We start from the raw sequence: 24,143 nt of genomic DNA, 5'->3' as shown, positions 1-24,143 counted from the left end.
GGCGGTACTGGTTGAGGTACTGGCTTGGGTGCCAATGGAGTCAATAATCCACCCTCTATGAGCTTCTGAAAAGCTCAACTCAAAGGCATACCCAACTGAGCAAACTGATGTGGTGGTCTCTGCACATAAGTAGTGGTATACGGAGCTCGAGGCCGGGTGTATGGGGCAGGAGGTCTCTCTGTGACATGTGTAGCAAAAACGGGCTATGAGACTGGATGTAGATAAGTAGGAGTCATGGGTCTGGAGGGAGCAGGTGACCTATACTGCACATAGGGTGATGTTGGATAGTAGAATCCAGAAGTCTGCCCAACTGTCTGATAGTGTCTAGGAGGTCTCATTTCTGCTGAACTAATAGCACCAACATCTCCTGATCTCTGTCCTCCTGAAGGCTTCTTCTTCTTAGAATCAATAGGGAAAGACTCGGGTGATTACTACTCAAAAAGTGCTATTTCATAGCTTCTAATTAATCCTTTTAAACACTTTTGAGTAGTAGTTAGTGCCTTTTAACCCAATTAGCATGTTAAGGCTCCTTTCAATCAATTATAATCAAATTGCCTTAAGTTTTGGTGTTTTGATAGCATTTTGACCACCAAAGCATTACGAGATTGAGGAGAGTGATATGGAATCTTTAGAAAGCTTTGGGAAGCTCAGAGGCATGAAGAATCACAACCTTGAAGCTCTTATGCCATAAGCAAAGTGGAAATGCAAAAGGGGAAGCAAAGAGGATTCACCCATGGAACATTCTTGATGACAGTCACTGCGGCTAATTTTGGAACCCTTCCCGAAGTCCATTTCCTGCATACAATATGTCATTTGAAAGCTTGGGAAGTCAACAATCCAATGCCTCAAACCGTGTGCAATTTGGATCTGAAATGAGGAAGCTACAGCCGTTGGAAGATAACTGCTCCAAGCTGAAGGAAGGAAGACTTCAGTAAAGTGCTGCGAAATCACCATTTTTTGTTGCGAAGTGATTTCGCAGCCTTTTTGCACAGTGCTATGGAGTTCCCCTGAAGCTTCGCGCCGCGATGGAAGCCAAACACCTCAAGTTGGAAGTTCACTTTGCAAAGGTGTTGAAGCAGCTGGCTGCTATGAAGGAATTTCGCAGCTCCTCTTGTGCACCTGCGAAATTTCGCAGACCTCATCTTTCACCTGCGAAGTGGTCCTTAGTGCTTCCTGATATTTGTAACCGACTCTTGGAGATATTTTTCATTAGATTTTTGTTGCTTAAATGCCTAAATTCTCCTTGTAAGTCACCAATGATAGATTTCCTTAGCTTTTAAGTTAGGAATTTGGCAAAATACCATGAGATAGCTGTAATTGGGATTTTTGGTATAAAAGGGAGCCCGAGGAGCCTGTTCTAAGGGTGTTCTGGTTGTTGAACCTTTTGTAAGTTTGAAAAGAAAGAAATACAAAGAGCTTTAGCTCTTCACTACCTTACCTTCTCTCTTTGTATTTTAATATTTTTACTAAGTTATGCACTCTCTGAGGAATCTTCCCCAGAGAATGAGTAGCTAAACCTCTTAGTTCCTTGGAGTTAAGGTTGCCGGGAAAGGTTCCAAGTGCATCAATCAGAAGCTTTGTGGTTTCAGCTATGAATGAAGAGTAAGTGTGTCCCGTGAATGGTTTCTAATGTTTTTAGTTAACTTAAAACACCTTGGAGTCACCTGGGCCAACACTTGGTAAGGCAAGTGATCTTTAACCATGGAGATGCACTAGTTTACCCCTTGCGAGCCTCCAGTAGGTGACCTGAAGGTAGGATTTTCTAGAATAGCCAACACTTGGTAAGCTTTTGGACTCTTAGGAGACATCCATTAGTTACCTCTTGCGAGCTTTTGACGGGTAATCCAAGGTTAAAGATCACCTTGAATGGTAAAAGCTAAGTGAGAGGCTCAAACCATTGCAAGTTGCATCAGTGAGAAAATTAGAGCTGAAATCCAATTGAGGGATGCATTTATGCAGCACATGTTAGAGAATTGACTTAATGTTAAGTCTCTAATGTGAGGAATTGAACCAAGTGACCGGAGCTATGCTTTTGCATGAGGAACCTCCCCTGTATACCTAAATCTCCAAGGAATGCTTCTTTTCTTAAGTTATTTTCATCACTTGTTGTGTTGTTAATCTAAGTCCAAACCTTTTTCAAACCAAAGTTTGTGTTTTATTTCTTAAGCTAATCTTGAAATGAAACAGCACCAATTCACTTTGAATTGGTATCATTTTCAATCTTGAGTACCCTTCCCAGTGGAACGATCCTAGAGCCACTATGCTATAGTAGCTTTGTATTTGCTACCCTAGTTCATGGTGTTATAGGTTAAAAATTTTGTTGATTACACCTGCCATCAAGGAGCACCAGCTGGACATACATCAGCTGAGACACCAATTAGGCATGAATCATCGGGCCACAATCCTCTAGCAATGCCCTCCTCTATACCATACAAAGCCTATATCAAAGATCCAAAATCCGTATGGGGAAATCCCATCAAGTGTCTAACAAATCTAGGCTGCAAGCTTCTCATGATCATGCTAATCTGATCCTTCTTTGAAGAACGATCAATAATCTGTGAAATCTTCTCCCTCCAGCGGGAGATAAATGAAGTGACTGACTCCTTTAGCCTCTGTCTCAAAGCCTCTAACTCTCTCCTCGAAACATCAATGACAGTGTTAAATGCAAACTGTCTCAAAAACTCCTGGGCTAAGTCGTCCCAAGTCCTACGGTGTGATATATCCAATGAAGCGAACCAACGCTGTGCTGCACCACTCAGGGACATAGGGAAAAGCATAACCATCTGGGCCTCATCCAGTCTGTGGGCCCTCATAACTATACTATAAAGCCTCAAATGGATGCGAGGACAGGCTATGCCCGTGTATCTCTCAATCTCGGGCATCCTGAACTTGGCCGAAAGACTGGCCACTGGTGATCCATCGAAATCCTCCCAAGTAATAACTTCGTATGAAACCCTCATCTGTTTCAACCTCTACTCAAGTCTATCCATACGTGTATGTGGGTCCTCTAAGGTCGAGATAAGCAATGTGACAAGAAGCGGAGCAACCTCAGTCTGACTATGCATAGTGAAAGGTATAGCCTGTGGTACTGACTGATTGGGCAGAGGAGGTGGCGGTACTGTGGTATCGAACTGGGCACTCTCCTGAACTGTGACCTGCTGGGCCTGCTGTCCATCTATCATCTTACCAAGGTTAGCTATAGCCTCTTGGATAGAAGTCATGGCTGCGGCAAACTGGTCAATAGTAACTATCTGTGAGTCCATATCCTTCTGATCTGATCTCTGATCTGACTGGTCTGATACTCTAGTCAATCTACCTCCAACTCTAATCCACAAAGGTGAATCCAGATCGATCAAGGTAAACCCTCCTACAAATATGGAAACACTGGATAAGGTGCAGTACGAATGTGACTCTGTAGGAATCAACTGACAAGTGCATAGAAGTAAAGCCCAAATATACTCAATCTGATACCCATCTCTGATCACATCAAAAGGAGACCATAGAAGGGATAACCGAACCCAATCGTGACCAAGGCAGCTCTGAAGGTCCACATATACATCCACGTGTAGGAATGAAATCTTAATTGGATCTAGGTTAACTTACAAAGTTGAGGTGGCTCTATAGGATAAAATGGGTGGGTTAAAGGATCCCTAGCAGAAGCGATCGTACCCTCCGATGGTATGCAACCCTCTGCACGCCTCCAAGGAGACGGGGTGCTTCCATGCAAGGTGGTCATCACCTCCACACATGCACTTCCTCGCATTCCCAGGGGGTTTCTTAATGGTGAAGGCTCTCCCATCTCTCAACACTCAAGGATAATCTAAAGTGCACAATGAAGGATGTGGGTGCATCCGAAAAACCTAAGATCTAAAATGAGATAGTGAACAAAGACAAGCAATCATACAATCATGCAGGAGCAAGGGTTGTCAGGCAACAAGTAGTCATACCAAGCAAATAAATATCAAACAATCGAAGTCCTATCTAACATATGTGAGAGTGAATCATGCTAAAGTGAGCAAAACAATCAAGTGATCATCCAAGGCAATCAAACATTTTAAGATAACAAACCAAACAAGCAAGCAAATCGAATCACCTTGCCTAAAAAAAAAAGAGGTACCCTCTAATCGACCAATTAAACGCCACATTTTCCTCAATTAGTGTTCAAGCTTGATCCTCAAAATCCCCAGTGGAGTTGCCAATTTGTGGACCCACATTTTTCACGTGCGCCCCCACTCGATTGGCGAGACTCGCTTTTTTATTTGTGAAAAAATTAATTTTGGAAAAAGTCAGAGTCGCCACTTATTTTATTTTTATTTTAAAGGGAAAATAAAACAAAAAAGAAAAACCCTAAAATGTGACTCCATAATTTTTGGAAAAAGCATGTCTTTGAAAAACCCAAGTCTAGGTCCAGGGATCAGGTTACTTACTAGGAAGGTACCTCTAAGAGGTAGCACCCCTCTAAGCCCTAAAGAGGTCTCTACTGACTAAGTTAAGGGAAACGTGACAATTAAATGGTTGATCATGGATACCTAGGTAGGCTAGGTGATTTCAAAAAATAGCATGCCAAATAAGAAAGTCTGATCATAAGAGAGAATCCTCACTTGCCTTCATTCATCACCCCCTTATGGTTGACGCTCTCTTTTCTATCGTCTTGGAGCACTTGGCTTTCGTTGTTGAGCAACAGATTCATGATGAACTTACTCTAGTTCTGGGTGTTGAAGCACAAATGCAAAACCTCACAAATACACTCTGATCCATCCGAGATGTTCTTGAGGATGTAGAGTGTAGACAAGTGAAGGAAAAATCTGTCCAAGATTGGTTGGAGAGGCTGAAAGACATGGCTTACCAAATGGACGACGTGGTGGATAAGTGGAGCACTGCTATTCTCCAATTACAGATCGAGGAAGCTGAAAATGCTTCCATGTCTACGAAGAAGGTAAGCTCCTGTATTCCCTCCCCTTGCTTTTGTCTCAAGCAAGTTACTTGTCGTCGTGACATTGCTCTTAAGATTAAGAGCATTAAACAAGAACTACATGACATTGCAAGTGAAAGAACCGGTTTTAATTTTGTGTCTAGTAGGAGTGAGGAACAACTATAGTGACTTGTAACTACCTCTACAATTGATATTTAAGAGGTATGTGGTCGGGATATGGATAAAGACACCATATTAGGCCATCTTTTGGGTAAGAATTGTCAACAGAAATCTGGCCTCTACATCGTCTCCATAGTCGGGACAGGAGGCATGGGCAAAACAACTCTTGCTCAATTAGCCTACAACCATACAAAGGTGAAGGCCCATTTTGATGAGAGAATATGGGTCTGTGTTTCTGATCCTTTTGAGCCAATCAGAGTTTGTAGGGCTATTGTTGAAGCCCTCCAAAAAAAGCCTTGTAATCTCCATGATTTGGAAGCTGTACAACAAGAAATTCAAACATGTATTGCCGGAAAGAAATTCCTTCTTGTGCTAGATGATGTGTGCACTGAAGACTATCGATTGTGGGAACAACTGAAGAACACTATCAATTGTAGAGCATCAGGGAGTAGAGTTCTGGCGACCACACGGAATGAAAGTGTTGTTAAGATGATGAGGATTGCATACAAGCATCCATTGGGGGAACTGTCTCCGGAGCAATCTTGGGCATTATTCCATCAAATAACTTTCTTTGAAAAGAGCAGGGAGAAAGTGGAAGAATTGAAAGCAATTGGCGAGAAAATAGCAGACAAATGCAAGGGCTTGCCACTCGCTATAAGAACTTTAGGGAATCTCATGCGCTTAAACAATAAAAAGGAAGAATGGGAGAATATATTGAATAGTGAAGTATGGCAGTTAGATGAGTTTAAGAGAGATATTTCCCCTATTTTGTTATTGAGTTATTATGATCTGTCTCCTACAATTAAACGCTACTTCTCATTTTGTGTTGTTTTTCCAAAAGACTCGGTTATTGAAATAGATAAGTTGATTAAGTTGTGGATGGCATAGAACTATCTCAACTCTAATGCGAGTAGAGAGATGGAGATGGTTGGTAGAGAGTACTTTGAATATTTAGCTGCTTGATCTTTCTTCCAAGATTTTGAAAAAGATGGTGATGATAATATAATAAGATGTAAGATGCATGACATAGTGCATAGTTTTGCTCAATTTTTGACTAAGAATGAGTGTTGTATTATGAACGAAAAAGGGAGAACAAATGTATCCTTCCAAAAAATTCGCAATGCCACCTTAAATGGCCAACAAAGGCACCCGAATTTTGTCTCCACATATAAAATGAAGAATCTACGCACCCTCTTGCTTGAGTTTGCAATCATTTCAAGCATTGATGAAGCCTTACCTAATTTATTCCAGCATTTGACATGCCTTAGGGTATTGGATTTGGTGCGGAATCCTTAGATAAAGTAACTTCCAAAGGCACTGGAGAAATTGATACATTTAAAATACCTTAATCTATCACATTGTCATGGATTGAGGGAATTGTCGGAAGCAATTTGTGATTTGTATAATTTACAAACCTTAAATATTCGTAGATGTGATTCACTTGTGCAACTACCACAAGCAATGGGTAAACTTACTAATCTGAGGCATCTGCAAAATTTTCTAACTATTACTCTAAAGGGCTTGCCAAAAGGAATTTCAAGATTAAACTCTCTTCAAACATTGGAGAAATTCACTGTAAGCAGTGATGGTCACAATGAATGCAATATAGGAGATTTGAGAAACTTGAGCAACCTTAGAGGGGAGCTTGAAATAAGAGGGTTGCAATGTCATGCCCCAAGACCCACTCCAAGGGTGTGATGGTCATTTCACACCTCAAACCCAAAGGCTTATAGTGTAACCTGACCCAAACAATCAACTTGTAACTGGAAGTAACCAATTACCAAATATCTGTTCAGAGTAGCGGAACAAAATTCTAAAATCTTCAAAACTTAACTTTAAAACTAAGCATCCATAAACCAAAATCCATTATCCAATAAATTTCAAACTCAAATAATGCAAGTGCTAACAAAATTTTCATAATCTCCAAATCTCAACTTCAAACTATCATAAAAAAAATATTTAAAAGCTCAATATCTAAATAGCTTCCAAAAACCAAATAATCTAAATGAACATAAACTTATAAGCTAACAATGTCCAAAAATAACATCTTAAGCAAAATCCTAATGATGACCATTTCCCAACCTAGTCATCACTCCTCGCCCGAACTAAGAGTACCTGAAAAAAAATTATCAACATGGGGAATTAGCTCAAAGCCCAATAAGGAACATTAATGCAGTCCATAGATCAAATATTTCAAGTTCACTTGTAAAATAGGAGATATTATAATTAATTATTTTCATAAACCTTTGAGTCAGTTTTGCCAATACATTCAAAACTTTTAATTGTACACTTTTATTTCTGATTCAGGCATTTTCATATCAAATTCAATAAAAACATTCAAATTATTTATTTACTCTGGTCATCAAACATCAAATGGTGCCCAATTTGGTGGGACTTTTCAAATAGGTGGCTAGCCTCAAATTGTTTCTTTAAGGTGGACGAAACCAAACACTACTAGTACTAGTAACCTTTAACCAAACCCCTAGAGGTTGGGGTCCAAATCAATTACATTCCCCACCAAGAAATGTAAAGGTCAACTATTTATCTCGTTAACAAGGGTCAAACAAACCAGATTCAAACACTTATTTCAATTATTCAAATTTGCAAAACATAATATCTCCACATTTCAATGTTGTAAACAAAATATAAGGTTATTACATACTTTTCAGGCAAAATATATTTGATCTACGCATAAAACGAATAATAACTCAAAATGTTTCCAAATGATGTATATAAAAATTTGTTTCTAAAAAAAAAATAACTACATTAATTTCTCTTACCTTAAAAGAAGTCCTCAAAAACTTTGGAGAAAAATAATCCTGAAAATCTATTTTTCACCTAACAAAATATAAGAGAAATAATCATTACTATTTATCTAAAATTATAGGTTTGATAATCCTAAAATTTTAGGTATTCAAATTAATGTTTTTAATTATGAAAGATAATTTAATCTATTCCTATCTTAGAAAATTAATAAATTTCTAATTCATATAAAACTTAATTTTTATTTTCAATTTATTTCTTGGGACACAACATAATTAATTAAACTACAATTTATTTCACTAATTAAATTTTATGCTACTTATTAACTTAATATTTATCATTAATCTAATTATAATACTATAAATTTAACTAAATTGTATTTCACCTTGTTTATTTATACATAGTTTATTCTACCACTTTCATATTTTCCAAACATAACTACCACTATAATATATATATATATATATATATATATATATATATATATATATATATATATATACCATCCACCCACTCACACACTCCACATGCATGTCTTTTATTATTATAAATATTATTATTTTCCTATTTCCTCTATCTTTCATTCCCTCACGCATGCAACTTTTTTTTTCCACCATTCTTCTATCTTCCAATGCACACGTTCTCTTCCTTTTTTTTTCACCATTTTTCTATCTTCCAGTGCACACGTTCCTTCCCTTTTTCTTTTTTCTTTTTTTAATATTTTCTAATCCTTTCAGCCACAAATAACAATATATTTATTTACTCTTTTTTTCTTTTTCTTTTTTTTTTATAATAAAATTAACATTAGCTGAAAATTGAAACCTTCCAAGGAATCCTTTTTTTTTTCATCTAAAAAAACTTAAGATCTCCCAAATTCCAACAATAAATCAAAATCTTAAATTTTCACTATTTTGATATTAAAACGAATTAAAAAAAATAAACTAGCCCTAATCTCGATTTGAGTTTTCCAAAACATATATAATGTGTTTGAAATTAACCAATGAATCTAAAATATTAAACTAGGGGTTAGAATCTTACCTATAGAGATCTGTTCTTCAAACCCTGAAATCCGACTCCAACCTTACGTTCTTTGGAATTCTACGAACATGAACGCTATTTAGAAAAGAACAGGAAGAATAGAATTTCTAATTTATACCTAGGGTATTTATTCGTAAAATGACATTTTTACCCCTCTTCCATTTAATTAAATTAATTAATTAATTAATTTCATTATTATTAATAATTTCCTAAATTACCCCTAAAAAAACTTGTGCGTTACATGCAGAATGTGGAAAATGCAAGGGAGGCACGAGAGGCAAATTTGAAGAATAAGATACACATTCATCATTTGACATTGGATTTGATCTACAAGAGAGGACGAACTATGTGGTTGGAGCTCTACGATCCTATTCAACAAATTTAGTACCTGAAGTAAAGGAGGGGCCGAAGAGTGTGGTTGAAGCTCTACAACCCCATCCAAACTTGAAATCTCTATGTATACGGGGTTATGTTGATACAGAATGGGCTGGTTGGATGATGAGGTCATCATTAACCCAACTGAAAAATCTTGAACTCTCATATTGCAGTGGCTGTCTGTGTATGCCTCCCTTGGGGGAACTTCCTGTCCTCGAGATGCTAGAAATCAAGGGTGTGGAAAGAGTGAAACACATTGGTGGCGAGTTTTTGGGATCATCATCAACAATTGCATTCCCAAAGCTGAAGAAACTGACTTTTCGTAATATGAAAGAGTGGGAAAAGTGGGAAGTAATAGAAGAAGAAAAGAGGTTAATAATGTCGTGTCTTAGTTACTTGGGAATCCACAAATGCCCAAAACTGGAGGGACTGCCTGACCGTGTCCTCCAAAGGACGCCATTGCAGGAATTAATCATCACAAAATCTGGTATTCTCCAACAGCGTACCAACAACAGGATATTGGAGAGGATGAACAAAAAGTATCTCATATCCCAATAGTCAAATATGGAGGGGAATGAAGATTGGTCATTAGACTTCCCTCTGGCTGCTCATGTTACAGGTAATTCTATTTTTAATGTAGCTGCTTCACATTAATCTATTGCAATAATTGAATGGAATGTCGCTTTGAACATAAAAATAATGAAAGAATTCATTGCAAAATTCGATGTTATTCCATCCATAATAACTGCAAGATTTATTCCTTTTGGCTTTGATAATTGGTGCAGCGTGCATGCCTGAAACCATCTACTAAGAGGTCATGCTTGGATTTATGGTAATGAGAAGCAAATTTTCTAGAACCAGAGCAACTCTACCATCTCCGCTGGATTTTCTCCTATATAAATATAAAATTAATGGTGATATATGTGTGTACAATAAAACTATTTTCATAATTGATTGTAATAAATGCTTTATGCAATCTTCTATGGTTGTCTAGAAATTTGAAGTTTTTCCCTTTATCTTGCATCTTTGTTTCATCACAAAAGAATTCATATTGTGCAAGTTAATATGACTTAAAAACTTGTTATGAATCGCTATTAATGGTGGATGACCACCAAAATTGGTTTTGTAAATTAAAATATACACATTTACTTCATTATCAAGTAATAAATTGTAACTTTAGGTTCAATTTGTGTATCTATAAATGGCGGTTTCCACCTTGCAAAAGAGAAAGATCAATTTTGAGAAACATTCTTTCTTCTTCCTTTCCTAATTTATTTCTTTTATTATTTGAATTTTATATTCTTTTATTATACGTTATCAACATGAGTTGTTTCGAAGATAATTTTTTTATTGTCAAATCAAAGTTGTTAATATAGAATAGATGTTGCATATTTTTATTCATATTTACTTAGTTATATATAGTTAGAAGCTATAAGCAAATTATTTTATTTATTCATTGCAGAAGTTATGCACAAATTTCATTTAATATTTATCATTGTTAGATTCTATGCACAACTTATTATATGGTCAAAAGTAATGTAAAAATCATTCTCATAGCCAAAAACTATCTAGAAATAATTTTATATTTTTCTCATAACAAAAGCTCAATAAAGAAAAAAAAAATTATAGCTGGAATTAGCTCTACACATAAATTATTATTAGCTTAAGATTGAAGTCAAAATATATGTGAAGTGAATGAAATTTCGTTCCCTAAAATGAATGTGATGTAAATTATTATTATTAGAAAGTAGTGCCACAATTCCAAGTTGGTAATTGTAAATATGCAAAAAATTGCAACATAATAGCAGCATTTACTTACTATTCTTGTGAATGGAACAAAAGAAATTTAAAAAAAAAAAAATTGCACAATGAATATATTTTAGGAGAATAGTAAACTGTACCTCTTAATACATCAATAATGGAGAGTCAATACATAGTTAAGAATAGTTTAAATATCTTAAAAAATAAAAAATAAAAAAAATGCTCCACTCCTAACCATCAAAACCAAAAGAGCACACCCTGTTATGACTAGGCACTCTTGCCAAAGCATTGTCATTGATTGCCTTTGTGCAAAGAATATGCCTGCAGAAGAGTTTTGTGCTGGCTGTCCTAGAACTAAACACTATCACTACTATTTGCACCAACTAGTGTACCACACCTTATATTAAAAAAAAAAAATATACAAATAGTTATTTTAATAAAATATCTGTAAGTATATATTGAATATATACCCATTTACAACTATAAAGAAATATATGTTTTACATCATACCAAGGATGACACTATTTGAAATGTGCACTCCACACCCATGAAGAATAACAAGGATGCATTGGATCTACAATCAAATCATTTGAAAATAGAATACACAAACAACATCTTCAATTCCATCTCGGAAAAAGGGTAAAATTTTATGCTTTCAATCTCTCCAATTCTTAGTTCAACTCCACACTTGCGAAATCATATCCTAAACCCTAGATCCAAAAACTCCACAAATTTCTCTTGAAAAGTATTGCGGTTTACAAAGGAAAAAGAAATAAAGGCAAGAGAATGCAAAAAGTTAGTGAAATGGGCAAGAGATTATGGCTTGATACCTTGTGTTAGGAGAAAATTTAGTGTAGATGTCAACCTTGCTCCTCAAAAATGCAACTTTGAGTCACCTCAACCCTTGGAACTCATCTATGGAAGAACTCATGCCGAAAATTGATGTAAAGACTCAAATCTTCTGCATTAAAGTGCTCTAGGGTTTTGCAATGAGATCCTCTCTACGAGTGGCATCAGGTTTTGATTGAAATGGAGAATAAAAAGAGTTAAGAGTTTCTTTTTAGTCCAAGAAACCTTCATAGATAATTAAATGAACTACCTTAACTTTTGAATTATATGTTAAGGTAAATTATCTTAATAGCACAAATGATGATTTATAGTCATATACTTCTACCTTGACTTATAATTTTCAATTAAGATAAACTCATTATATGTTAATATTGCTTTCTTTGAATTTAAAAAACGTCAGTATTGCCTGCATTTAATTTGTATATGTCATTGTTACCCATTAAACAACCTATGATAACATATATACATTTGTGTCAAGAAATGATATGTCAAGGTTTGCCTTTTTCTTGTAGTGCATTTAAATACCAAAGAGGCTTGATCTTGGGACCTCTACTTCATTGCCACAGGGCACGACTTTTGAATGATACCTCAAGAAGAACTATTTCTATCATGCCCCAAAACCCACTCCAAGGGCATGACAGTCATTTCACACTTTAAGCCCAAGGGCTAAAAGTGGAAACGATACAAACATTCGTATTGTAACTAGAAATTTACCAATTACCAAATTCCTCTTCAGAATAGTAAGACAAAATTTTAAAATCTTCAAGTATCAACTTTAAAAAAACTAATATATCAACCAAAGTGTTATTGTCCAAATAACTCCAATTCAAAATAATTCAAACGAGAATTAAGTTTTAACATCTAAAAACAATGTCTAAAATAAAGAGAGTTCAAATAAATGTCCTAATAAAGCCAAATTTCCCTCCTAACAGTCACTCCTTACCCGAACTGAGGTTACCTAAAAGATTATCAATAAGGGGGAATGAACTCAAAGCCCAATGAGGAACATTAATACAATTTCATGGATCAAACATTTTCAATCATGCTTGCAAATAGGAGATATAACATATACTTATTTTCATAAAAACTTTTGAGTTCAAAATGCTAACACGTTCAAACTTTTCAACAAAACTTTCTCATATCCATTTCAAAACAAGTTCTCATCAAACAACTTCTCATCAAAACCAAATCAAATACATTCAAAATATCTTTACTCTGATTATCGTATGGCAAATGGTGCCCAATTAGATAAGACTTCACAATTGAGTAACTAGTTTCAAATATGTTCCATTTAAAGTCAACAAAACCAAATGTCAACAATAAAAACCCATTGACTAGGGTCATAAGGTCAACTATTATAACTGGTTGACTAGGGTCATAAGGTCAACTATTATAACTCGTTGACTAGGGTTATATAATATCAACTATTATAACCCATTGACTAGGGTCGATCAACAATTATAACCCATTGATTAGGGTCATATAATCCAGAGTCAAACACTTTATTCATTAACTCAAACTTACAAAACAAAACATCATATGTCCTCAATTTTTCATTTTTCATAAACAAATAAACTACTCAAATATATTTTCCATACAAAGCATATATTTGATCCATGCGTAAAGATAAAAATAATATTTTTACACATTTCAAAATACAATATAAAAAGAAAATTATTTTCATTTATAAAAATCTGCATTAATTTCTCTTGCCGTGAAGAAGCACTCAAAAACTTGAAGTATTTGGCTAGACAAATTTACTCCTCACCTAACATAATATCATACACAATTATCTAAAGGTAAAAAATTGACAATACTAAAAATATTTTATCTAGTATTAGGGATCCTAATTAATTTCTCATGCTAATATTATTACCACCCAATATTATTTTCAACTTCTTAAACAATAATAATATAATTTAATGAATTTCCAAATTTTTTTATAAACTTATATTCCTTCCAAATCTTATTCTAACCATTTATTTATTTTATATACTTAAACTACATTAAAACTTTTATTAAAAACAATTACTATTATTATTACTATATTTTTCAATACCCAGCAACACCCAAATAACCTTACTATACGTCACTCACAAGCATCCAAATTACACAATTCTTACTATTATTAATATTAATATTAATATTAATATTAATATCATTATTATCATTATTCTTATTAATCCTAATGTCTCCTCTTACTTAACAAAATACCTCATGTACTTTTAACAACTCCAACAACCCTACCAACTCTACTCATTATTATTATTTTAATTTATTCCACTACCACCCTTTGCCTTTCACAGTTACATATTGATTTTATTTTATTTTTTTGTTGCCCTAATAAAGTGCCTGAAATCCAAAATCTACAAACATGCAATTCTTCTTCCTATTATTTTCCAATCTCTTATGTCACATATAATCATATATTTATTTACTCATTTAATTTTTAAAATTTCATTGTTTAGATCTATTGATCAAAAAAAATTTCAAATTTCCCTATTTTCATCAATGAAACAACCTATATTCATAATTTCAATATTTTGATCTTAAAATAAATTAAATAAACTAACCCTAATCTAAATTAAAATTTTCTAAAGAATATCTAATGTGTTCAAAACTAACTAAGGAATATAATATATTAATCTAGGATTAGAATCTTTCCTAGAAAAATTTGAACTTCAAACTCTAAACCTCCAAACCTTTACCCCTATGTTCTCCAATTCTTTGATTTTTTTTTTTTTTGTTAATAGAGTTTTCTGAATAAAGAAAACAAGAGGAAAATCTAATTTATACATAAAATTATTAATTGTAAAATGACTCTTTTACTTTTAATGAGTTTAATTAATTAATTAATAATTTACTATTTTGCCCCTAATGTTTATTTTGGAGTGTTACAATTTCACAATTTAAAACTAAAGATAATAGCATCAAACTATCTAATCCAAAACAATGAATTTGAAAGAAAGAAATACATGATGCATTTTGTTAATTATGTTGCTTTGTAAAAGAGAAAAAGACAAAGAAATTTAAATGATTGCTAAAAATTTAAAAGTGACTAATGTAATACACTATATTAACTTTTGGAGCTATAATTTTTACCTAGAAGAACCTTTCTACTATATTTGGTTTCCAAAAAAAAAATAAGGGAAAATGTGAAAGAAAAAAAATACAAGGAAAGAAAAAGATAAACAAAAAAAAAATGGATTTAAAGTCAATATATTATTTTCATATCTTAATTCTAACTTATTTCACTTTTTTAACTTTTCTATATAAAGATTAAATAATTTAAAAATATAGAGATTTCTTAACAATTTTTTTTTCTTCCCTTAATATTTACCAATTGTCACTACCTCTCACATGTTCTCCCATGTGGAAGTGTCTCCCAAAGTGATATTTGACAACAAAGAAACCCGTTATGAAATTCATGTTTTAAAAAAAAAACAAAAAAACTTGTAATCAAAATATTTAAAATTATGGAAACATATATTGACTTGTAGCTCGTAAGTTGTACCTTCAAGCATGAGTAATGATTAATTGAGTCACTAACATAACCTAATCTAAGCATTTTTCATTAGCCTCCATTTCACTATATGATTTTTGCCCATTATACTAATAAATGAACAACACATACTGTTTGATTATTAGTTTATTTGGTAATTAAAGGAAACTTTTGAATTTTATGAATTAAACACAAAGCTTTGATATTAGTCAGCTTGGATCAACAATAATCTCCTTCATGTATCTCATCACATAATACCCACATTCCATAGAACCTAGTTGTCTTGGTCACTACAAACACACATGTAAACTATGGTAACAATACAGTGAAAACTTGTATCATGTTTTTACTTCGTTAGTATCTAAACTAATCATACAAATAACCATGCATTTTCAAGTTCCATGTGGTGAACTTAGTAATGAAAGAACATCGTTTAATCCATATGAGTAACTTATTGCCACTTTTACCTAATTAGTGGGCTCCCTTTTAGATGTTTTCTATTTTTCTAAAGGATTGATTATCATTGCCTTGCATGAAGGAGATGATATTATTCAAATAGTACATATTCTATTCAAATATGAAAAGGAACACACTTACATATTAATCATCACATGGTTGATGCAACATTGGGTCAAGATAGAATGCGGTCATTGTCCTTGTCTCTAGTGTCACTAAGATCCAATGGAAACTACAAAATGGTTATTTTGATTAAATTTATACATAAATTAGCATATCAAAATGTAACATACATACATAACATTAACATTTGAAAATGTTTACTCTAGATTGTATGGAATAAAAATATAGTCAACATGCTTCGCATTCTTTAGTTGATTAGCTATAACCCTTGACTTGTTTTCCTTGGTTGCCTTTCCTAATCCTACTTTTTGAAACCAAAGTTGGATTGACAAAAATAAATCATTCAGACTGCTTTGCATCAACGAGCTTTTTATGCAAGTGCTTGGTTAAATTAGAGGTGTCCAATGGGTCGTGTTGACCTTGTTTACCGAGAAATAACAGGCCAACGTGCCGGGCCAGCACAACCCACTTTAAAATCGTGTCGGGTTGGCTGGCCCATGCATGCTAAATAGGTGGCCTGACATGGCCTATAAGCCCACGGGCCAATCGTGCCAGGTCGTGCCTTGCTAGCAAGTCATGCCCCATGGGCCATTCACTTTGTTAAAATTTTTAATTTAATTTTTTAAGTCATTTTGTCTTGAATTTTTTTCATTATGAAATGAAATTTCTTTAAACACCTCTAATAATTTTAATTTTAATTTTCATATATTTATATTTGTCGAGTTTGTAATTGTAAAATTTATAGAAATATTAATTTTTTTTAAAATAGTAAAAAAATTATATTTCAATTGGTTTTTTATTTTATCAAAATTACAAGAAATTTAAAATAATGGAATATAAAAGGTAATAATTCTTTTATTCAATATTCCAACAAATTACATGAAAAAATAGAGAGAAAATAAAGTTGAGAATTGCATCACTATAGTTTGAGTACATCTCAACTTGGTTGGCATCCGCCCAACTGTCAATCATATACATTACTCAATCTTTAAAAATTAGCTACATTTAATAGATTTAAAAGAAACGAACATATTCAATTATCATATTCACTTTTGTCTTCTTATTCAATCTTCATTCTTTTTTTTCATCTTCATTCTTCATCTACAATCGTCATCAATCTCTTGAACATCATTGTTTGTATTGAGATCCAATTTATCGAGGTCTTCTTTAAATTCATCTTCCAAAGTTTGGAGTCTTATGTGTCCATCTTCCCAATCCTTCAAACATATCAAGGCTTCTAGCATCTCTGCTGCAAGAGTTGTCCTTCTATCTCCTATTATATTTCCAGCTATAGAAAAAGCATATTTTGATGCTACAATAGACACTGGTGGGGTTAGCAGATCACGTGTCATTTTAGATAGTACAGGAAAAGTGAATTCATGATATTTCCACCACTTCATAATATCAAAATTTTTTACTTCATTAGGGGATATGTGTGAACAATAATCAGTATCTAAATATTTTGAAAGATTACACCTACTTGAATGACCAACTTGTCGCTTTCCCTTAGCTAATTGCATAAAGAATGAATCATTTCCAAATGTAGATGGAGTTATAGTACTTGAAGAGGCACTACCATATTTATTCTCATATTATTTATATAAGTTGTTTAATTGTTCGTATATCTTACCCTCCAGTTCAGATCGTTGGTTCATACAAGTAGCTATGAATAAAATGTTTTCTATACCTTCAACCCTAACCCTTGGATCCATACAAGCAACTAAACAATAAAGTGGTGGAATAGTTTTTTCAATATTTTTTTAAAAAAAAACCATTTGTACGCATATTTTTTAAACAATTGGGAGAGATTAAGAGTTCAACATCTTAGTTATTTTCTCAAATATAAAGAGGGAGTTGATGATAAGGACTCCCTAACTAATATTAGATTTAAAAACTTCATTATTGAAACTTCCAAGACAGAAGAGACGAAACCACCCATATTTCTAATATCAACCTCATTGGTAAGGCTATTTTTTTTTTTTTTTTTTGTCTTGCTTTCATATTAAATGAGGAATTTAATGATAAGAACTCCCGAACTAATATTAGATTTAAAATTTTCATTATTGGAACTCCTAAAACTGAAGAGACAAAACCACTCATATTTCTAATATCCACCTCATTTATAAGGCTATTTTAGTTTTATTTTTATCTTACTTTCGTATTAAATAAATGAATGAAAGTCCCAACTATCTTGGGGAAGTCTTCCTCTTTCACCTTGTGCTAACAAATAAATTTAAAGTTTTTTTATTTATTTTATTAATGGGCACAAAAGATGTATTAGGCAAAGGATGCTTTTAATAGTTTATTACAATTTGATATTTTCATTGCATCTTTGTCAAAGAATGTGTTCAAGGGAAATTAGACATCCATATCCATTCTTACTCTAAATAATCAAGGGAGTTTCAAAAGGATAGAATGACATAATAGAAACAATAAAAAAAATTGTACATAATCAAATATATATTTTCATTTGTACATAAAATTTTTTTTTAAAAAAAGTGTACATAAAAAATTGTACAATAAAAAAATCCACTCCAATCAATATTTTCATAAGTTAAAAACAATTTGTTAATAATATTTTATTTTTTCTTAAATAATATTTGTTTTCTTTAATTTTAACATATTTATTATTCCTTTCTTTTTATAATACATAAACATTTTTGTTTAAATTTCTAAAAAGAACTAATAAAACTCCATGCTTCCACTGTAAAATTATCAAACTCTTCATTTAACACATCACATTATTTTTCTCATAATTTTTTTACAATAAATAAAATTACTTTAATAAGGTGTCGAACATCTTTTAAATCTTTTCAAAACTTGGAATGGGAAGAATAATAATGAATTAATGAATTTAACCAATTGTTTGAAATTTTTGCTACCTCAACGGTCATGCTTGGTATAATCATAAAAAGAAAGTAGAAATTAGGAAAATAAAAATCATGTCATGAATTTTTGACAAAAAATAAATTATAAATCCTCTTAGGAAAGCTACCTTAGTTATAGAAGTCTCTCTCTTATTATAAAAATTATATATATATATATATATATATATATATATATATATATATATATATATATATATATATATATATATATATATTTACTTGTAAGAATAATTAGAAAAATGAATTATTTTGTCAAGTCATCAAACACTGTGAATTCATTTCAGACATTGAAATGGTCGTGTGTCAATGCAACAAGTTTAGTCAGACTATTCAATCAGAATTATTTTAAGGGAAATGTAATAATCTATAATATTAATTGCAACTTGGAATAGCTTAATTTATAGTTTCACAGCTCATCTTGAAAGCGATCAAAATTTGACCATACATGCATGAAGATGAGATTAAAAGGAAAGCAAGATGTTCATACTTGCTGGTAGACTTATTTTATTGTAATCTCACCTAACAGATAACGTTACAAAAAAATATAAGAACTCAAAAAACCGTGTTGAAAATAATGGATAAGGACAACGCATCAAGGGTGTAGTTTACCAAATTTTACGAGAAAGGGAAAGTGAATAAAATAAGAGAGGGAAGGGAGAAAAGTCAGAAAAAATTTGTTACAAAATTCCTTTTTCTGAAGAAAATTTTTTATGATTAAGTCAACTCTTCGGTTTGTATGGCTGTGCCTCTTTATCAGTGTGATTAGATCCAGCAGCTCTCTCACTTGCCTTCATTCACCCTTAATTAATCCATCAAATCTCGCCTCATTCATCACCCCCTTATGGCTCACGCCCTCCTTTCTATCGTCTTGACGCGCTTGGCTTCCGTTGTGGAAGAACAGATTCGTGATGAACTTACTCTGGTTCTGGGTGTTGAAGCAGAAGTCCAAAGCCTCACAGATACACTCCGATCCGTCCGAGATGTTCTTGAGGACGCAGAGCGCAGACAAGTGAAGGAAAAATCTGTCCAAGGTTGGTTGGAGAGGCTGAAAGACATGGCCTACCAAATGGACGACGTGCTGGATGAGTGGAGCACTGCTATTCTCCAATTACAGATGGAGGGAGCTGAAAATGCTTCCATGTCTAAGAATAAGGTAAGCTCCTGCATTCCCTCCCCTTGTTTTTGTTTCAAGCAAGTTGCTTCTCGTCGTGACATTGCTCTTAAGATTAAGGACTTAAAACAACAACTAGATGTCATTGCAAGTGAAAGAACCCGGTTTAATTTTATCTCAAGTGGGACCCAGGAGCCACAGCGACTTATAACCACCTCTGCAATTGACGTTTCGGAGGTATATGGTCGAGATACGGATGTAAACGCCATATTAGGCCGTCTGTTGAGTGAGAATGATGAAGAGAAATCAAGGCTCTACATCATCGCCATAGTTGGGACGGGAGGCATGGGCAAAACAACTCTTGCTCAACTAGCCTACAACCACCAAGAGGTGAAGGCCCATTTTGATGAAAGAATTTGGGTCTGTGTCTCTGATCCTTTTGACCCAATCAGAGTTTGTAGGGCTATTGTTGAAACCCTCCAAAAAAAGCCTTGTAATCTCCATGATTTGGAAGCCGTACAACAAGAAATTCAAACATGTATTGCCGGACAGAAATTCCTTCTTGTGCTAGATGACATGTGGACTGAAGACTATCGATTGTGGGAGCAACTGAAGAACACTCTCAACTACGGTGCAGTAGGAGGGAGTAGAATTCTGGTGACCACGCGTAAAGATAATGTTGCTAAGATGATGGGAACTGCATACAAGCATCCAATAGGGGAATTGTCTCCGCAGCATGCTCAAGTGTTATTCCATCAAATAGCTTTTTTTGGGAAGAGTAGGGAGCAAGTCGAAGAACTAAAAGAAATTGGTGACAGAATAGCAGACAAATGCAAGGGCTTGCCACTCGCTATAAAAACATTGGGGAATCTCATGCGCTTAAAAAATAAAAAGGAAGAATGGAAGAATGTTTTGAATAGTGAAGTATGGCAGCTGGATGTGTTTGAGAGAGATCTTTTCCCGGCTTTGTTGCTCAGTTATTATGATCTACCCCCTGCGATTAAACGTTGCTTCTCATATTGTGCTGTCTTTCCAAAAGACGCTGATATTCGAGTAGATAAGTTGATCCAGTTGTGGATGGCACAAAACTATCTCAACTCTGAAGGAAGTAAAGAGATGGAGACAGTTGGTAGAGAGTACTTCGACTATTTAGCAGCTGGGTCTTTCTTCCAAGATTTTCAAAAGGATGATGATGATGATGATATAGTAAGTTGTAAGATGCATGACATAGTGCATGATTTTGCTCAACTTTTGACTATGAATGAATGCTTTATTATGAGCGTTGACAATGCAGAAGAAGAGAGAACAAAGATATCCTTCCAAACAATTCGTCATGCCACCTTAACTAGACAACCTTGGGACCCGAACTTTGCCTCCGCTTATAAAATGAAGAATCTACACACCCTCTTGTTCGCATTTGTAGTCATTTCAAGCTTAGATGAAGACCTACCTAATTTCTTCCCGTATCTGACATGCCTAAGGGCATTGGATTTGCAATGGAGTCCTTTGATTGTGAAACTTCCTAATGCACTAGGGAAATTGATACATTTAAAATACCTTGATTTATCATATTGTGGAAGCTTGAGAGAATTGCCTGAAACAATTTGTGATTTATATAATTTACAAACCTTAAATATTTTTGGATGTGTTTCTCTTATACAACTACCACAAGCAATGGGTAAACTTACTAACCTGAGGCATCTGCAAAATTTGCTGACTACTCTAGAGTATTTGCCAAAAGGAATTTCAAGATTAACCTCTCTTCAAACGTTGAATGAATTCGTTGTAAGTAGTGATGGTGACAATAAATGCAAAATAGGAGATTTGAGAAACTTGAACAACCTTAGAGGGGCACTTGGAATAAGAGTGTTGTGGAAAGTGGAAGATGAAAGGGAGGCCCAAAAAGCAGAATTGAAGAATAAGATACACCTCCAACATTTGACTTTGGACTTTGATGGAAAGGAGGGGACGAAGGGTGTGGCTGCAGCTCTAGAACCCCATCCAAACTTGAAATCTCTATCTATACAACGGTATGGTGATACAGAATGGCATGGTTGGATGATGAGGTCACCATTAACCCAGCTGAAAAATCTTGCACTCTCGTATTGCAGCAAATGCCTACGTATGCCTCCATTGGGGGAACTTCCTGTCCTAGAGAAGCTGGAAATAACGGATATGGGAAGTGTGAAACACATTGGTGGCGAGTTTTTGGGATCATCATCAAGAATTGCATTTCCAAAGCTGAAGAAACTCACTTTTCATGACATGAAAGAGTGGGAAAAGTGGGAAGTAAAAGAAGAAGAAGAAGAAGAAGAAGAAGAAGAAGAAGAAGAAGATGAAGAGAAATCAATAATGTCATGTCTTAGTTACTTGAAAATCCTTGGATGCCCAAAGCTGGAGGGGCTACCTGACCATGTGCTCCAGAGGACACCATTGCAGGAACTAGTCATCGCAGATTCCGATTTCCTACAGCAGCGCTACCAACAGGATATTGGAGAGGATCGACAAAAAATATCTCATATCCCAATAGTCAAATATGAAGGGGAGTGAAGATTGGTCATCACACTTCACTCTTGTCGCTCATGTTACATGCAGGTAATTCTATTTCTAACATAGCTTTCTCTTCTTTTCTATTGCATCCATAACCACACACATTAATCTATTGCAACAATTGCATGGTATTTTAATTCTCCTAATCATTTGTTTTTCTTTGTTCTACTCATTTACTTTTTTCCATTTCTCTTGCCTCCCACTATGCATTTGGTAAATTTGATCGATTACTTAATATACTAAATAGGTTAATTTAAATCCTAAACTTCAAAGTATATTCCATAAAATTATTATCTCCCATATATGTTCCACAATCAAACACAAGAATAACTCTTTATTACCATCCATAACTACAAGATTTATTCCTTTTGGCTTTGATAATTGGTGCAGTTTGATCATGCTTGGATTTATAGTAATGGGAAGCAAATTTTCTAGAACCAGAGCAAGTCTACCATCTCCGCCGGATTTTCTGCTGAATAAATGTAAGATGGTGATGTATGTATGTATAATAAGACTATTTTGACAATTGATTGTAATAAATGCTTTATGTAATCTTCTATGGCTGTCTAGAAATTTGAAGTTTTTCCCTTTATCTTGCATCTTTGTTTCATCACAAAATAATTCATGTTATGCAAGTTAATATGACTTAAAAACTTATTACTTGTTATGAATAGCTATTAATGGTGGATGACCACCACCATTAGTTTTGTAAATTAAAATATATACATTTACTTCATTATGAAGCAAAAAATTGTAACTTTAGGTTTAATTTGTGAATCTATAAATGATGGTTTCCCACCTTGCAAAAGAGAGATCAAATTTTGAAAAACATTCTTTCTTGTTACTCTCTCCTTTCTTCAGTACATGATTTATTTCTTTTATTGTTTGAATTTTATATTCTTTTATTATACATTATCAATATGAGTTGCTTTGAAGATAATTTGGTTTATTATTATGTCAAAGTTGTTAATATATATATATATATATATATATATATATATATATATATATATAATAGATGTCGCATATTTCTATTCATATTTACTTGGTTATATATATTCAAATGGTACAAGCAAATTATTTTACTTATTCATTTCCAGAAGCTATGCACAAATCTCATTTAATAATATCATTGCTAGATGTGTACAAGTTATTATATAGCCAAAAGCAATATAAAGATCACTTTTATAGCCAAAAAATATCTAGAAATAATTTTATATTTTTCTCATAACAAAAGCTTTGTAAAGAAAAAAAAATATAGCCTAAACTGCACAAAATTATTATTAGCTTAAGACTAAAGTAAAAAAAAAATGACAAATTAAGTCAATATCCCAATTACAAATACTCCAACATAGATTGATATCCCTACAAAATAATTAATAAATGAATCCAAGATATGCTTGAAATGTGATAAACTTATCAACTCAAAGAATCTAATTCCCCAAAAGAGGAAACTCATTTTGATCCTCATAGAAATCAATGTGAACTAAAAGTTTAAAGGATCATTTATTTGAAAAATCTTGCAAACTAATTTCCAAATGCATTCATTGATATAAAAAAAATGACAAATTAAGTCAATATCCCAATTACAAATACTCCAACATAGATTGATATCCCTACAAAATAATGAATAAA

General features: G+C 33.5%; 2 protein-coding genes across 2 annotated transcripts; both read left to right on the top strand.

The window, feature by feature from the left end:
* The first annotated feature begins 4,837 nt into the window (after nt 1-4,837).
* LOC117921776 (putative disease resistance protein RGA3) lies at nt 4,838-5,980 on the top strand. The gene is made up of 2 exons (XM_034839736.1): nt 4,838-4,936; nt 5,135-5,980. The coding sequence occupies exons 1-2, from the start codon at nt 4,838-4,840 to the stop codon at nt 5,978-5,980; spliced, it is 945 nt and encodes a 314-aa protein (XP_034695627.1).
* A 13,681-nt stretch (nt 5,981-19,661) lies between these two features.
* Nucleotides 19,662-23,100, top strand: LOC117921983 (putative disease resistance protein RGA4). The gene is made up of 2 exons (XM_034839930.1): nt 19,662-22,553; nt 22,899-23,100. Exon 1 carries the CDS (start codon nt 19,689-19,691, stop codon nt 22,506-22,508), a length of 2,820 nt encoding a protein of 939 aa, XP_034695821.1. The 5' UTR covers nt 19,662-19,688; the 3' UTR covers nt 22,509-22,553; nt 22,899-23,100.
* The last annotated feature ends 1,043 nt before the right edge of the window (nt 23,101-24,143 follow it).

This window comes from Vitis riparia, chromosome 9 (genome assembly GCF_004353265.1).
Source record: "Vitis riparia cultivar Riparia Gloire de Montpellier isolate 1030 chromosome 9, EGFV_Vit.rip_1.0, whole genome shotgun sequence".
Taxonomy (NCBI): Eukaryota; Viridiplantae; Streptophyta; class Magnoliopsida; order Vitales; family Vitaceae; genus Vitis; species Vitis riparia.
The sequence above is the reverse complement of the archived record's forward strand: the minus strand, read 5'-3'. Positions and strand labels throughout refer to the sequence as shown.